At 45.1% G+C, this 15,096-nt stretch overlaps 1 protein-coding gene across 3 annotated transcripts in view; it reads right to left on the bottom strand.

Annotated features, from left to right (window-relative positions):
• PPP2R2B (protein phosphatase 2 regulatory subunit Bbeta) overlaps positions 1-15,096 on the bottom strand; it is a 342,634-nt gene that overhangs the window by 30,265 nt on the left and 297,273 nt on the right. For all 3 annotated transcript variants that reach the window (XM_080673088.1, XM_080673090.1, XM_080673089.1), the window contains one exon: positions 13,327-13,504. In XM_080673088.1, the coding sequence (XP_080529214.1) occupies positions 13,327-13,504 (178 nt within the window). The remainder of the gene's footprint in view (positions 1-13,326; positions 13,505-15,096) is intronic.

The following is a 15,096-nucleotide window of genomic DNA, read 5'->3' as shown; positions in this document are numbered from 1 at the left end:
TTACAACGGTCTTTACAAAACTTGTCCCTTTCCAACTACATAACTCAATTTATTGGAATCTTTACCCAGACTCCTGCGCTATAAATAAAACCTACGATAGACCATAAATCCTCTTCTATGAAATCTCTGAGATCTTCTTAAATATGATGATGATGATGAGGAGGAGGAGGATGATGATAGCTGCACCATTTATTGAGCACTGACTATAGGTCAATCACTGTGCAAAGCACATCAGCTACTTTATCTCATCATTTTTCTTATCCCCATTTTCCAGGGGGTGGAAACGAAAGCTCAGAGCATGTAAAGCAACTTGCTAAGGACAATTCTAGGATTTTACCCCAGGTGCAAAATTTGTGTTCTTTAGTAATTATGCAAAATTTCTCTTATTGAAGATATACAGGGGCTCAAGTCTCCATAAGCTGTGATTTGCTTTAGAGCTTGTGGGAGTCTAAGCATCAGAAAGAAGCCATCCAGTGGTATGGCGAGATAGTTTTAGCCTCCTATTGAATATATACCCTTAGTTTATCATTTGTTTTTTATTTTTCTCAGGTTTTTACTTTCTGATCAAGAATTAGTATACATCTATTCACGACCACATCCTTGTATACTTCAATGAAACACTTGGCTTTCACTTATGAAGGTGACGTAAGAGAAACACCTTCAGTAGGGTGTCTGGCATGCATGAGGTGTGGGTTTAGGCTGATCCCTTCATATCCCAACCAAGAGCTCAAGAGGGGACCGGGGTGCAAAATGGGAGGCACCTGGCTGGGGACCCAGCAGCTTCCTGCGAAGGAGCCGGCCTTGTGATATGGATGCTGTTGTATGGGAAAGCTGACCAAAAGCGATTCCTACTTTTCCTAGACTTGACAACCTTTGAGCCACCTTTGTGACCTTTGGCCCACCTCTCTATCCATAGGTTGTATTTTTACATCACATTTTTTTTTCTTCAGATCAACTTACACCTACTCACTTTTCTTTACTTAGTCTTGTCTAAGCAGTAATCCAATATTCATAAAATCATGGGTGTAACAAGCTAGTTACTTCTTTTTTTCCATCTCCACCCAATGAGGTGCAAGTAAAGAGAGAGAGCTACAGAGAGAGAGGGAGAGAGAGGGAAAGAAAGAGAGAGAGAGGGAGAGGGAGAGGGAGAGGGAGAGGGGGAGAGAGAGAGAGAGAGAGAGAGAGAGAGAGAGAGAGAGAGAAGGAGGGAGGGAGGGAGAGAGAGGAGGGAGGGAGGGGAGGGAGAGAGAGAGAGAGAGAGAGAGAGAGAGAGAGAGAGAGAGAGAGAGAGAGAAACAGAAACATGTATGTGAGAGAGAAACATTGATCAGTTGCCTCCTGTACGTGCCCCAACCAGGACCAAACCTACAACCTTTTGGTGTACAGGACAACGCTCCAACCAACTGAGCAACGCATCCGGGCAAGCTAGTTACATTTTTAGTAATTCACATGAAAATAAACGCATAACAATTAAGCTCAAACTGTTGATGTGTGCGAGTTTATGTGTCTGGTTTTGGTAAGCACTATTAAATGCACAAGCGATAACCTGATACAGACTATCCTATTGGACTGGCATGGATGAAAGTCTTCCATGTTTTTCCTGGTTAGTAGCATAGCCCCCTCCTTAGAGTGTAGGTGAGGTACAGGTCAGCGCACTGGTATTGTTATTTACCCCAACACCAACCAAGGGCTCATATATTATCAAACATCACCTCTGCTCCTGCGACAACAATTCCAGCATGCCCATTCATTATAAGAAGGGCTTTGTAGTTGGCTGTGCTACTTCCCATTCAATTACCTCGTAGAAATCCTGTTGGGTTCGTTCTAAAATTAACTGGAGACTGAACTAACATTATATTTTACTACACTTGCCCCCACCAAACCCAGGTGCAAGTATTACTTGGATCTCCAGAGCAGGTGGGTCCCGTGGATTCATAAACTACTACCTTTCAACTCAACTGCTGCCAGAGTTATACCTATTATTTCAGTCAGCCCCACACCCTGGGGAGTGAGAGCCCGTGCCCCCCAGAACGAGGTCTCGAGCTGTAGCTCTGATATTCTCACCAGCCTGACCCATGCATGCCCTGGGCTTATGGCCAGGCAGGGGGTGGCGTGAGCAGAGGTCAGTGTTCCGCTGTTGTCAGATTTCATCTCCCTCCAGGAAGAGCCTCCAGACCCTGTGAGCAGTGAGCTGTGCCAGTGAGCAGGTTTCTCCTTACCCAGAATAGGACAAGAAATCCTGCTGTCAGCTTTCTCGACCTCTACCAGGGTAGCTCTAAACACAAGGTGCACTGCAAGGGATCTTTGCTTTGCTGCGTGGGAGGGGAGGTGCCACATTCATGGTTATTTTTTCTCACCTAAAAATAAAGCCCCAGAGTCGGGATGTCTGAAAATGAAGTGCTTAGACATATCTGGGAAACCAGCAACACCCACCACCATCAAGAGCACCCTCCTGGGAGGTGACCACTGAGTCGGCCGCCCCTGGATCCAGCTCCCCGTCCCATCCTGGGCCACATCATCTGCCCATCATCCCTCATCCTCAAGCATCTCCTTTAAGACTAGAGTGCTTGTTAGGTTCTGATTCTGTAGGGGTCAGGGGGTGAACTATGACTCTACTCCTCTTTTTAGCAACCATGATGGTAAGGATGAGGAGGAAGAGAATACCAACCTGCAGTTAATGATTATCAAGTGCCATGGACTGTTTCATTTAGCCTTCATCTCAGCCTTAGGAGGTCAGGACTATGAACAGGCCCATTTGCAGCAGAGGAAATAGTGCTGGAGGTAAATTACTCAAGGGCATCTGACCCACAGGGGCAGAGCTGCATTTGAACCCAAGTTTGTCCAATTTCAGAACCTGGTTCTGGACCGTATGCCCCCTCATGGCTGAGGAATGGCCCTCCCAGAGCCAGCCCTGCCGAGTGTGGTGAGTCTGGCTCCGTTGGACTGCCCCCTGGCTAATCTGGGAGGGAGCTGATTTCTGCTTAGGGCCTGTGCTCTCTTAATTCACTGTCCACTTTGGGGGCCACATTTTTCAGAACCACAATTGGGACACAGCATCTGACCTAGGATTTCTGTGTCCCAGGATGTTGATAAATTTTTTATTGAGCCAGAATTTGGGACAGAAACATGGTCAGGGATTTCCTGAATTGTTTATGAGGGAGAAGTTGCTCAGTTCTAGAGACATTTGGGAGAAGGAGCTCAGTTACCAAAAATTCAACGGTAGGGTGTCTGTCCTCCTAGAAACCCTTACACCAGTGGTTCTCAACCTTTTTAATGCCGCGACCCTTTAATACAGTTCCTCGTGTTGTGGTGACCCCCAACCATAAAATTATTTTCGTTGCTACTTCATAACTATAATTTTGCTACTGTTAATGAATTGTAATGTAAATATCTGTGTTTTCTGATGGTCTTAGGCTCTGCAGCAGCGGTTCTCAACCTGTGGGTCGCGACATTAAAAATATCGGAAAACACAGATATTTACATTACGATTCATAACAGTAGCAAAATTACAGTTATGAAGTAGCAACGAAAATAATTTTATGGTTGGGGGTCACCACAACATGAGGAACTGTATAAAGGGGCGCGGCATTAAAAAGGCTGAAAACCACTGCCTTACACGATTGTAAAGGGAGACACACACCTTCGGTCTGTGTGGCTTTGCCCTTCACGTTGGGGAGGAAGAAGAAAGGACATGAGCAATGCACAGCTCCCTGCATTATCTTGAACATGGGATGATGCATTTTGACAGTCAATTTTCTCTTCCCCAGCATCTAGAGCTCTCTATCCAAATTATTTCCCTGTTGTCCCAAAGAACTAAATGGCAAAAGCAAAACAGAGCATTGGCTTCACGGATGATACACAAGGCAGACAGCCAACAGATTGCTATTAAATTAACCCTGGGGCTTGACAGATCTGTTCTTCCTGACCCCGGACTGCTTATGGCATTCCTTATTAATGCTGAGCCGGGGCAAATTACCTCTGCTAACAAAAGGGGTTAATCTGCCTCTCTGCTAGGACTCTGGAGGCAGCTCTGAGGACAGGAGGGGGCACAGGCAGTTTGGCAGCTGAGCTCCATGCTTGGAAGGCAGAAGGTGGGAAGGTGAGGGCACCGCTGTGCCAGGCAGTAGCCTAAAGCATCATTTAAAATAATAATTGAAGACACCGGGAGGTCACCCCTTAAGAGATCGGCTTAAAACAAATAGGAAGCCAGAGCCATAAATTCCCTCAGCAGTGGAGTGAGGGAATGGATAGGGTTATGGCAAGATGCTAAGGGGTAGCATGGGGCTATGCAAAAGTCATTTTCTTAATCCCACATTTGGAGAAAGCTTTCTGTAAAAAAGTCTGTATTTGCAATGCAACATTAAAAAAGATTGACAACAACATATGTACACATATACACACACATATACACAATAGGGAAATAATAAGTAAATTTTGATTTATCTCACTAAATCATTTATGTAGTGAAATTCCAGGTCAGTTAAAAACATGAAAAATTCTATCTAAAGTATGATCATAATGCCATTTAAAATGTATACTCTGAAAATGATGCGTTGAAAGGTATGCTACCAGATGTTAGTGACAGTTCTGAGTGGGTCTATGAATTTTTTCTTTTCAATTTTCAGTTATTATTTTCACATTTTCTTTTAATAAGGTTGTAGCATTTTACAATGGAAAAATATATTTCCTGTGCTTATCCATCTATGTATCTATCTATATGTATATAATTTTAGGTGAGGAATGTTAGATACAAAATATATACAGTTTGTCCATAGCCACATAAAAGAGAGAGAGAGAGAGAGAGAGAGAGAGAGAGAGAACGAACAGACAGGAAGGAAATACAGTTATATCTTATAGGGGAATTAGATTCCAAGGTAAGCATGTAAGTTACCCTTTAGCTTGTGTCCATTCGTTCATTCACTCATCCCTCCACATATTCCACAAATGTTCACAAAGAATCAGTCAATACGCTCCTGGGTGCAGAGAACACAGCCTAATATATGTAGCCTATAATCTAATAGGGAACATGGTCACTAAACAAGGTAGATAAATACCATATACAGTATATTAGATAGTAATAACTGCTAAACAGAAAAATAAAGCAGGGAAGAGTGTATATGTGTGTGTGTGTGTGGGCAGGGTATGTGTGTGTGTGTGTGTGTGTGTGTGTGTGTGTGTGTGTCCGTCCTAGATTAAACAGGAGAAGGTTTTCTGGATAAATCAAGAGTTAAAGTTATACCTTTTATTTTCTTATTTATTTCTCTGAGCTCTTACAGTTGATTTAGCTAGAATTTAGTTAAAATTGTGATGTAGATTTCCTAATGTATACCAAAACTAGGTGATGAGATTACAGGTCATTTTATGTTCCCTACAGTAAGTATATATTATTAAATAAAGAAAATAAACATTAAAAAGTAGTTTCCTTGGCTTAGAACAGTCCATGAGAGCTGAACTACACCACCAGGAGCCTCATTTCTATGGTGAAAGTTCAAAATAATATTATGATAAGTACAAAATGGAGTCAGGAAATTTGGAGACAATTTTGATTCCAAATCTATTTTGCCCAGAGAACTTGGGAGATTCATTTTATTTCTCTGGGTGGGTCTCTCTCTCTCTCTCTCTCTCTCTCTCTCTCTCTCTCTCTCTCTCTCTCTCTCTCTCTCTCCATGGTGAACTCTGATAGTTATACCCACCTTCAAGATGACATGAGATATAATAACAGGGGTGGAGTTTTATATCTTGGCATTTCCAGTACACATAGTAAATGCTCAATAAATGTTTATGGATTTTACTTTAATACCTTGTGACTTAGCAGCCTTCTGTAGGGATATGTAGAAATGCAGAAAACCCACAGTATGTCAATAGGCCGAGATGCCAGGCCTGTAGAATGTGAATCATTTAACCTGTGGTTTTCTTAGAAGAGAATGAAATCCAAACAACAAGCTAAGACCAGGGGGCTGGGGAAATGTTCCAGATACTAATTACTGTCAGTACCATGCCTTCCCTCTGTGCCAGGCACTCTGCTAAGTATTTTACATGATCACCTCACTTAATCCTCACAACAACCTAGATAGATGGTGGTATTGTCTCCATGAACTGATGCGGAAATTGAGGTTCAGAGAGATGTTAAACAACTTGTAAATGTCACACAGATCTTAGGAGATGAAGTTAAACCCAAGTGAGTCTGACTCCGGAATCTGCATTCCCAACTACTCAGCTATAGCGAGCTCTGAGGGAGCCCAACAAGCCTGCATAGCCGCGTTCTTGCCCTTTTCCCTGACTACTCGAGGCTCAAAGGGCTGGCCCAGTGGGGTTGGGGTGGGAGAAATCCCCAGCCTCATAAAGCCCTAGGTCTGGCCTCAGATACAGAGCGTCAGCAGCCACAAAAGCAAAGCACCAGGCCTAGGAAAAGCCACCAAAGCTGCATTGAATATGGGAAGGAGGGGCTGCCCTGGCACACACAGGCCACTGTGCTGGATGTGTCATTGGGAAAAATGCCCTCCTTTTATGCTGAAAGCCAGTCTGAGATTGACATGCACATTTAGGGATAAAAGCACAGCAGCCACAAGGGAGAGAGATTTGTACTAGGCCCTACAGCTTCCCTCAAAGCCTGCCTGGCAGATTCTCACTGGATTAAAAAGGCCGCTGTCCATGGTGCTAAGGAGTGACAGCTGAAAGCCACCAGTTGAGGTTACATGGTCCCTTGAGCAGGGAACCAACTCACAAAGGGCCAGCTCAGTTGATAAATAGAGCTGATGCACGGGGCTGATAACACCAAGGTCAAAGATGAAATACTCCAGTTGGCTTCTCTCAGAGAAATCCTCTTTCTCATGCCCAGAGGCTGGACTTGTGCAGAACACTCCCGTCTTGCTTGCACCATGTTCTACCTCACTCTGTGGCCTCTAGTCACAGTGGCCTTCTTAGAGTTCCTCCAACACGCCGTGCTCCCTCCTGCCACAGGACCTTTGTACATGCTGAACCAATCTCTCCACACCTCTTTTCCAGTTACCTCACACTCTTCCTCTTTCAGATCTCAATCCAGTAATCAGTTCCTCAGCAAAGCCTTCTTTTATTCCCTAGTCTATATTAGGTTTTTAAAAATGCATTCATGGAACCATATTCCCTTTCTTCATAGGACTTATTTCAGTTTGTAGTTATAGATCCAATAGTCTGATTATTGGTTGCAAGTCATTCTGAAAGCGGACAGTTTGTTTCTTTTCAGTTGCATATCCCCATAACTGAGTGCAGTGCCTGGCACAAATTAGGTGCTCAGGGTACAGTTGTGGTCAGCCTTTACTTGTACTCAACATGCATATATTTAATAGGTCCCATACTGGGCTAGAAAAGAGCCCAGTTCAACTCATTCTTAGTCCTGAGAAGAGAGTTCAAAGGATCCTAAGTATAATGCAGTTTTCATAAAGAAGCAATATATATTTTTATAGCAATTTTTCTGTATTTTCCTAGAAAATCACTTATATAGAAATGAGTTATTATTGTTGTGATGTAGTTAACCCAGGAAGACCAACGTTTGACCACTTTAAACCAGAACCTGTTATGCAGGGACAGAATAGCTGTGGATGGAAAGGAGAGAATTCAAGACCAGGTATCATGAGGCCAAGGATGCCTCACTTTGATATGGTGCTAAACACAGCACCCTGAACCTCAGAGATCCTGTAAGTACCTGGTAACTAGGGTAGAATGAGCAACACCCTGCAAAGAGCACCCCACTGCGGAACCAGAGGAGAAGCCTAGAACTGAGAACTTGACCCAGATAATGAATTCAGCAGAATTCACCATTCCAACATTCAACTTTTCTTGTTTCTTTGTCCTTTCAATAATAATTAGGATTGTGCTGGTCCCTGTTTATGGATCATTTCTGAGCAAGGTACTACCCCAGGTATATCTGTATGTGTGTGTTCATATATACACAATCAATCAATCAATCAATATTAAAAACACTAACAAATTCTCACAATCCTGTTTGATAGACCTCCTCTCTACATGTCATGAAGTAGAGGGTTGGATAAGTTAAGCACAGCCAGCAAGTAGTAGAGCTGGGTGAGAACTTTAGGCTGGTTGGACTTGAAGCCTGTGTTCTCAACCATAATTCCAATGTCACACCAAATGCTAGTCACTGAAAGTTAAGACTTAAAAAAAAACCATATCACAAGATCACTTACTTTTCACTTACTGATTTTCTTTATACAAACATCCTTTCTAATTTAAAGGAATTTTTCAGTGCCTAGGAAATCATAGGCTTGATAGTTGTATTTTATACTGTTCATTATCATAAATGCATAATTATAAAAACAAAAATAGTCCACCTAGTGCTTAGACGACTGTGCCTACCACCTCAGTGGTACTCATGCCATGCTGTGGGAACCCTGCATCACTCCATCCTGAACCATCAGGCATTGGAGAAATGGTGCTAAACGACACAGGATTTAATAAGACCCGCCTGGTGGTTGATGTTTTCCCGAGGCTGGTTGAAAGGTGGCTGCTTCCCACCCTCGAGGTGGCTGCACTTCAGTGACGATGAGCAAAAAGGCCCTGGTTTGTACATTCTGCTCAGTGCTTAGGGTGGTCTGGTTGAAAACAACTACATGGATATCAGTGATCATCATTCTCATGATGACAATGATTATTTTACATATGGCTGCTTTAAGGGTGAATGACACAGTCTCATTTGTATGCTAGCATCTGGCAGGCTGTCTGACATCTGCAGAATATAACCTAAATTGTGCTAGGAATATTTCCCCTTTGCATTCTCCCCAAGGCGTCTGTCTCCCAAAATGCCTCAAGAAACTTCCTTCCCCTTGAAGGCCTAGAGGCAAACTTCAGAAAACATGTCATCTAGACTGGGGACAGCAGCAGCTCCGAGTGACAACAGCTGAGCCTGAACAGATTTCTGCCTCTTGGAATAGATGTAAAGGGAGAAAGGGAACCACCACCCACACTCATTCTATTAGCAGCTGCACTTCCAGGCAAAATCTGTAGGCAGGTTCTCACAGGCTCAGACAGTACGTGGAGGTGGCTCTGTGAGCAGCAAAAGCTGCCAGTCATGGTCCTGATGGTCAGTTCTCAGTGTCTCCAAAATCACCTCTACCTGCTTAAAACTGCCTTCCCTGAAAAGCCTTGTGGAGCTACTGAACACTCTTCTGTGGTGCAGACTAGATAGCTGTGTGCCAAAACCAGGTCTTTTTTTTTTACACACATGTAGCTAAACTACATTTCCCAGCCTGCCTTGCAGTTAGAGGTAGCCATATGACTCACTTCTAGCCAATGGAATGCACACTATTTTAGCTTGGCTCATAGTGTGGTCCACCACAATCTTCTCCCTTTGCTGTCCTGATGCAGATAAACATGATGACAAGAGGGAAGAAACCCGAATCTCTGAATTGGAGGAGTCAGTCTGGTGATGGGGATAATCAATATTGGACTTTACAAGAGCAATAATCTTTTATGTGTTTGAGCCATTATGAGGGTCTATTTTATATCAGACCATTCAAAGCTTTACTCTAATATCTTTTTAAAATAAAATGTCCAGGTTAGATTTAATAATCAACTATTTACTAAATATTTCCATTTGGAAGACCTATTAATACTTCAGACTTGACATGTTCACCCCAAATGGAATTTCCTATATGTCAGAATGTTCTAAGTACTGGGATACAGGAATAAATGTGGGGAAATCTTAAATATACAAATAAAGAAACAATTTCAAATAGTGATAAGTGCTATTGCGATAGCAGGATAGAGGGGGATTGGGGCTACTTGGGAATTAATGGAAATGCCTCTGAGGAGGTGGCATGAGATTGAAGTCTGAATGATGACACATAGTTAGCCATGTGAACTCTGGGGGAAGAATATTCTAGAAAGAGGGGACAGCAAATGCAAAGCATGAAAGTAACAACAAGGTGTATCCAGGAACAGAAAAAAGGTTAGTTGGCTGAAGCAGAGTGAATTAGCAAAGAGTAGTATAACAGGATACCACAGAGGGGGGCAGGGTCCAGGTTGTGTGGCATCTTACTGTCCAAGGTAAAGAACTTGGATATTATTCTATGTCAATGGGAAGCTATTAGAGTGTTTTAAGCAGGGGAGAAATGATATCCAGATTACATGTTGAAAGGTCTCCCCTGTTATGGGAACAAGCATTTATAAGACAGCAAGAAAGAATGAGACCGTATAGATGAGTGCAGTCACACAGGTGAGAAAACAGTGGTCTTTACTAGTGTGGCTGGTAGGAGTGCAGATGGAGAGAAAAGAGTTGATTTGAGGTAAATTTTATGGGAAGAAAAGGTAGGACTCAAAGGTAGATTGGGTGGGAGGTAGGAAGGCTAGTGAGTGAGAAAAAGAATATTGACTCCTACATCAGTTGCTCAGCTGTTTGGGTGGAGAAACCATTAACTGAGATTGGGATTTCCAGTGAAGAGTCAGGTTTGTGGTGGGATGTCTCACATGACACGTACTGAATAAATGTCTGACTTGTATTATTAAACAGAGGGTCAATATAGTACAGTAAAAATACTGGCTCAGACACTCACTCAGCAACTTCTTTGACTTCTCTAAATTTTAACTAAACATGAGCTAATAACACTGACATTATGGGGTAGTCATATCAAATATACCCTTGGTGGATAGAGATGGAAGAGTGTTGGGGACTTGAGGATTGCAAATAAAGTTTGGTTTTTACTTGGATGCTGGTTACACAGGTGTGTTCTGTCTGTGAAAATCCATCAAGCTTTAATATTATATGTACAGATCTCCAAATGAGATTCTATGCAAAAAGTTCCCAGTGCAGTGCTTGGAACTCAATAAATGGCAACCATTATTATTTTCATTATTATGTTACAACTAGTGGCCTGGTGCATGAAATTTGTGCATGGGGCGGGGGTTCCCTCAGCCCAGCCTGCATCCTCTCCAATCGGGGACATCCCACTTGCAATCTGGAACCGCTGGCTCCTAACTATTCACCTGCCTGCCTGCCTGATCACCCCTAACAGCCTCTGCCTGCCTGCCTGATTGCCTCTAACCCAGGGGTCCTCAAACTTTTTAAACACGGGGCCAGTTCACTGTCCCTCAGACTGTTGGAGGGCCAGACTATAGTTTAAAAAAAAAACTATGAACAAATTCCTATGCACACTGCGGGCCTGGGACGAGTCGGCTGCTAAGCAGGACAGGCAGTAACACCCGGCGGGCTGGATAAATGTCCTCGGCAGGCCGCATGTGGCCCGTGGGCCATAGTTTGAGGACCCCTGCTCTAACCCCTCTGCCTGCCTGCCTGATCATCCTTAACCTCTCTGCCTGCCTGCCTGATTACCCCTAACTGCCCTCCCTTGCCGGCCTGATCTTGTCCCCAATGGCCCTCCCCTGCCAGCCTGGTTGCCCCCAACTGCCCTCCCCTGCCAGCCTGATCTCGCCCCCAACAGCCCTCCCCTGCTGGCCTCATCTCGCCCCCAACTGCCCTCCCCTGCTGGCCTGATCTCAGCCCCAACTGCCCTCCCCTGCCAGCCTGATCTCGCCCCCAACAGCCCTCCCCTGCTGGCCTCATCTCGCCCCCAACTGCCCTCCCCTGCTGGCCTGATCTCAGCCCCAACTGCCCTCCCCTGCCAGCCTGATCTCGGCCCCAACTGCCCTCCCCTGCCAGCCTGATCTGGCCCCTAACTACTCTCCCCTGCTGGCTTGATCACCTCTAACTGCCTCTGCCTGCCTGATCGCCCCCGACTGCCTTCCCCTGCCAGCCTGATCTCACCCTCCAACTGCCCTCCCCTGCCAGCCTGATCACCCCTAACGGCCTCTTCCTTGACCCCACCACCATGGCTTTGTCTGGAAGGAAGTTGGGCGTCTGGAATATGGCCGGTCAACCTGGTCTAATTAGCATATTACCCTTTTAGTAGTATAGATAGATTATATAAGATAAGATTGCTTAAATGGGGTGGGGAGAAGCCTTTTTCATCAGGAGGAGATGCTCTTGGCAGACAAAAATACATAATCCCTATATCTGGACTGATAGCCAGCCATATGCACTATACTGCCAAACCGGCCATTAAAAAATTGAACCGCTTTCTTACACCTTACACCAAAGAGCTGTTGCCCTTAAAACCCCTTCTCAGCCCCCACCTTAGGTTCTGCCTTCGCAGTTCACCCAGATTAGGTTCTGATTGGTTGGTTTCTATGCCAGTCAGCATCAAAAGCTCCACCTCCTAGGCAGCCATTGGCTCCTCACACTTCACCCAGATTTGGCTCTGATTGGTCGGTTTCTATGCCAGTCAGCGTCTCTGGGCCTATCAATGGGCCTGATCAGAGAGGCGGGGCTGATCAGCAGGCTCAGTGGAGGCCAGAGAGAAAGAGAGGAATGGCTGCTGGACAGGCCTGGAGTGAAAGAGAGAGTCAAGTGCTGATCAACAGCTGTCATGGAGGCTATGGATCAGACCCTGCTTCTTTCTCCCCAGGCCTCTCTCTGGGCCTGATCTACAGTCCCCTCGGCAGTCGGTGCTGGGTCTGGGCTCCCGCAACGGCAACCCAGCACTGACTTTTGGTTGGTCAAGCCTCAGGTCATTGTGGATGTTATGGACCCTGGGTTTTTATATATTAGGATAAAAACCATGATGCATACCTGCGGTCCATGCTGTCCAGACAGGCCACTGAAGAATACTTCAATAAGAGGAAGAACCATTAACTGAAGTCTAGGGTCTTATCTTATAGCTGATAAAGTCACATCTAGTTTTAATTCAAGACACACAAATGCATCTGTATGAAGGAATTGACTCAGAGTTCCAATCCAGAGCTTGTCCTGGCCCACAACTTGTAACTCAATGCTTCCCCAACATTGTTAGGATGAAAGTGTGTCACAGATGCCAATGTAATTTAAAAGACGACAGTTTTCCCTAAGTGCTAGGTGTTTAGTAATGACAGTGGTCGGCAAACTGCGGCTTGCGAGCCACATGCGGCTCGCGAGCCGCGGTTTGCTGCTCAGTTGACAAATGAGTTTGCCGACTACTGGGATAGGGTCTTAATCACAAGGAACAACAACAACAACCAACCTGAAGATGTGGGATCACAGTCAGGGCTGGATCACCGATGTTATTGGTAATATAAGGAAGGCTCACGGAGTCGCCGGTAGCTGTCCATTACTGACTCCCCTTCCTGTAATTATTGGAATCGAGAGTCTAGGTCAGTGGTCGGCAAATTCATTAGCCAACAGAGCCGTAGTTTGCTGACCACTGACTTATGACAACTCCTTTCGTTCCACTTTTGCCCAAGCCTGCTCTTACCTGAATACTCCTAATTCAAGCCAATTGGTTATTGGCCCCAAGGAAAGGATACTAAAACTTTGATTGGTTATTTCAAAGTTCCATAGGTTAATCCTCAGGTCATCAGCTGACATGTAGGTTTCATAGTCACTGTTGACTGATATGGAGTTGATGTGATACGTGTGTGCATTGGCAAATACTCTTCGCGGGGTGGCCTCCACCATCAGGTCCATGGGTCTGAGGACAGGCACCTGGGATACAAGAGAAATACATCCTTTTAGGACCAACGCTCTGCACTAGGAAAAGAGCAAGCATGTTTATGTCCTTTATGTTCACACATAAAACAATAAGCACATCAGGAAGAGCTCCAAGAGAAGGACACATAAATCACGCTGTTCCTGTTCCCTTCTGTTCCTTTTAATTTTACTCTTTTCTAAAAAAAAGTCACCATCACTTAGGCCAGAGAGGTTAAGTAATTTATGTAAAGTCACACAGCTAGTGCTCATGCCTGGCACTCCTTGACTCTGGAGTCTAAGACCTTAGTCGCTCCATATTCTAGGCCCTGGAAGAATGCACTTGGGACATGGGAGACTAAATAGACATGGCGTGCTGGTGATTTGTGCTGTGATGGAGGTCAGTAGGCACTGCCCAGGCAATGTTGGTCAGACAGGTCCTGTGTCAACCTGGGGAGGTCAAGGGAGCTGTCAAAAAGGAGAGACTACTAAACAAGGCGGGGCCTGAAGGGTTTGTGGGAATCTACCAGGCAGAAGTGGGGGATGGGGAGGAGAGAGAGCTGTGCTCTAGCCAGAGGGTTCAGCATGTGCAAAATCTCTGAGGGGCGAGTGCAAAGTATATATGGGTAAATGTGCGACTCCTTGTGTTCTGGGCCTGGGAGTTAGTGATTAATTATTCGCTCAATGAATATTCACTAAATCACTCCTTTGTATGAGACATGAAGGAAACCTGAGTTGGGTAAGGGGGTAGAGAATAGATGGTGTGCTAGTTGAGGTGGGGTGGTCATGGAAGGCCTCTCAGGGGATGGCATTTGAGTATAGGCCTGAATGAAGTGAGGGAGGGAGCCATGTTGCTCTCTAGGGAAGAGCATTCCAGGCAGAGGAAACAGCAAGTGCAAAGGCCCTGAGGTAGGAGCATGCTTAGAGTGTAGGAAAAACAGTGAGGTGCCTTTGTGGCCAGAGAGAAGTGAGGAAGGAAGGATCCTGGTAGGAGAAGATGTGGGATCACAGTCTGGGCTGGATCACCGATGTTATTGGTAATATAAGGAAGGCTCACGGAGTCGCCGGTAGCTGTCCATTACTGACTCCCCTTCCTGTTAAGGCATTCCCTCCTTCTTGTGCTCTATCCCTTACCTCTCCACTCCTTCTGTCTCTCCCCACCCCTTTCATTCTTCCTCCTTCAGCTTCTTCTCATTATCTTTGCTACCTCGCCTCCTGGGAAATCTAAGATCATCTTTCACTTCCCAGAACCTATTTACTAACAAAATGAATGTTGCTGTCACATGGCTTATTTGGTGACCACGCTGGCGATTCTTCACAATCTTCCACAGCAGCTACATGGGTGTCGGCCTTGGGTCAGAGAAACCCCCTTCAGAGACACAGTGGAAGCTGAACTGCATCCTGGAGGCCCCTGAGGCGCCCACTTTAGATGATGTCTGTGAAAACGCACAGCAGGGAGAGGCTAGAGGTGAGGACTGACTCTTCATAGAGGAAAAACAACAGCTGTGTTTACCATGGCAACCTCCAGCGCCCCAGTTAAGTCCACAGACTCAAGGCAAAACTCCGAGAGAGGGAAGATGGCCAGAAAGGAGTGAAGAACAGAAAGAACA

Source organism: Plecotus auritus (genome assembly GCF_963455305.1).
Source record: "Plecotus auritus genome assembly, chromosome: 6".
Classification (NCBI taxonomy): Eukaryota; Metazoa; Chordata; class Mammalia; order Chiroptera; family Vespertilionidae; genus Plecotus; species Plecotus auritus.
Note: the sequence above shows the minus strand (reverse complement) of the source record. Positions and strands in the feature narration are given on the sequence as shown.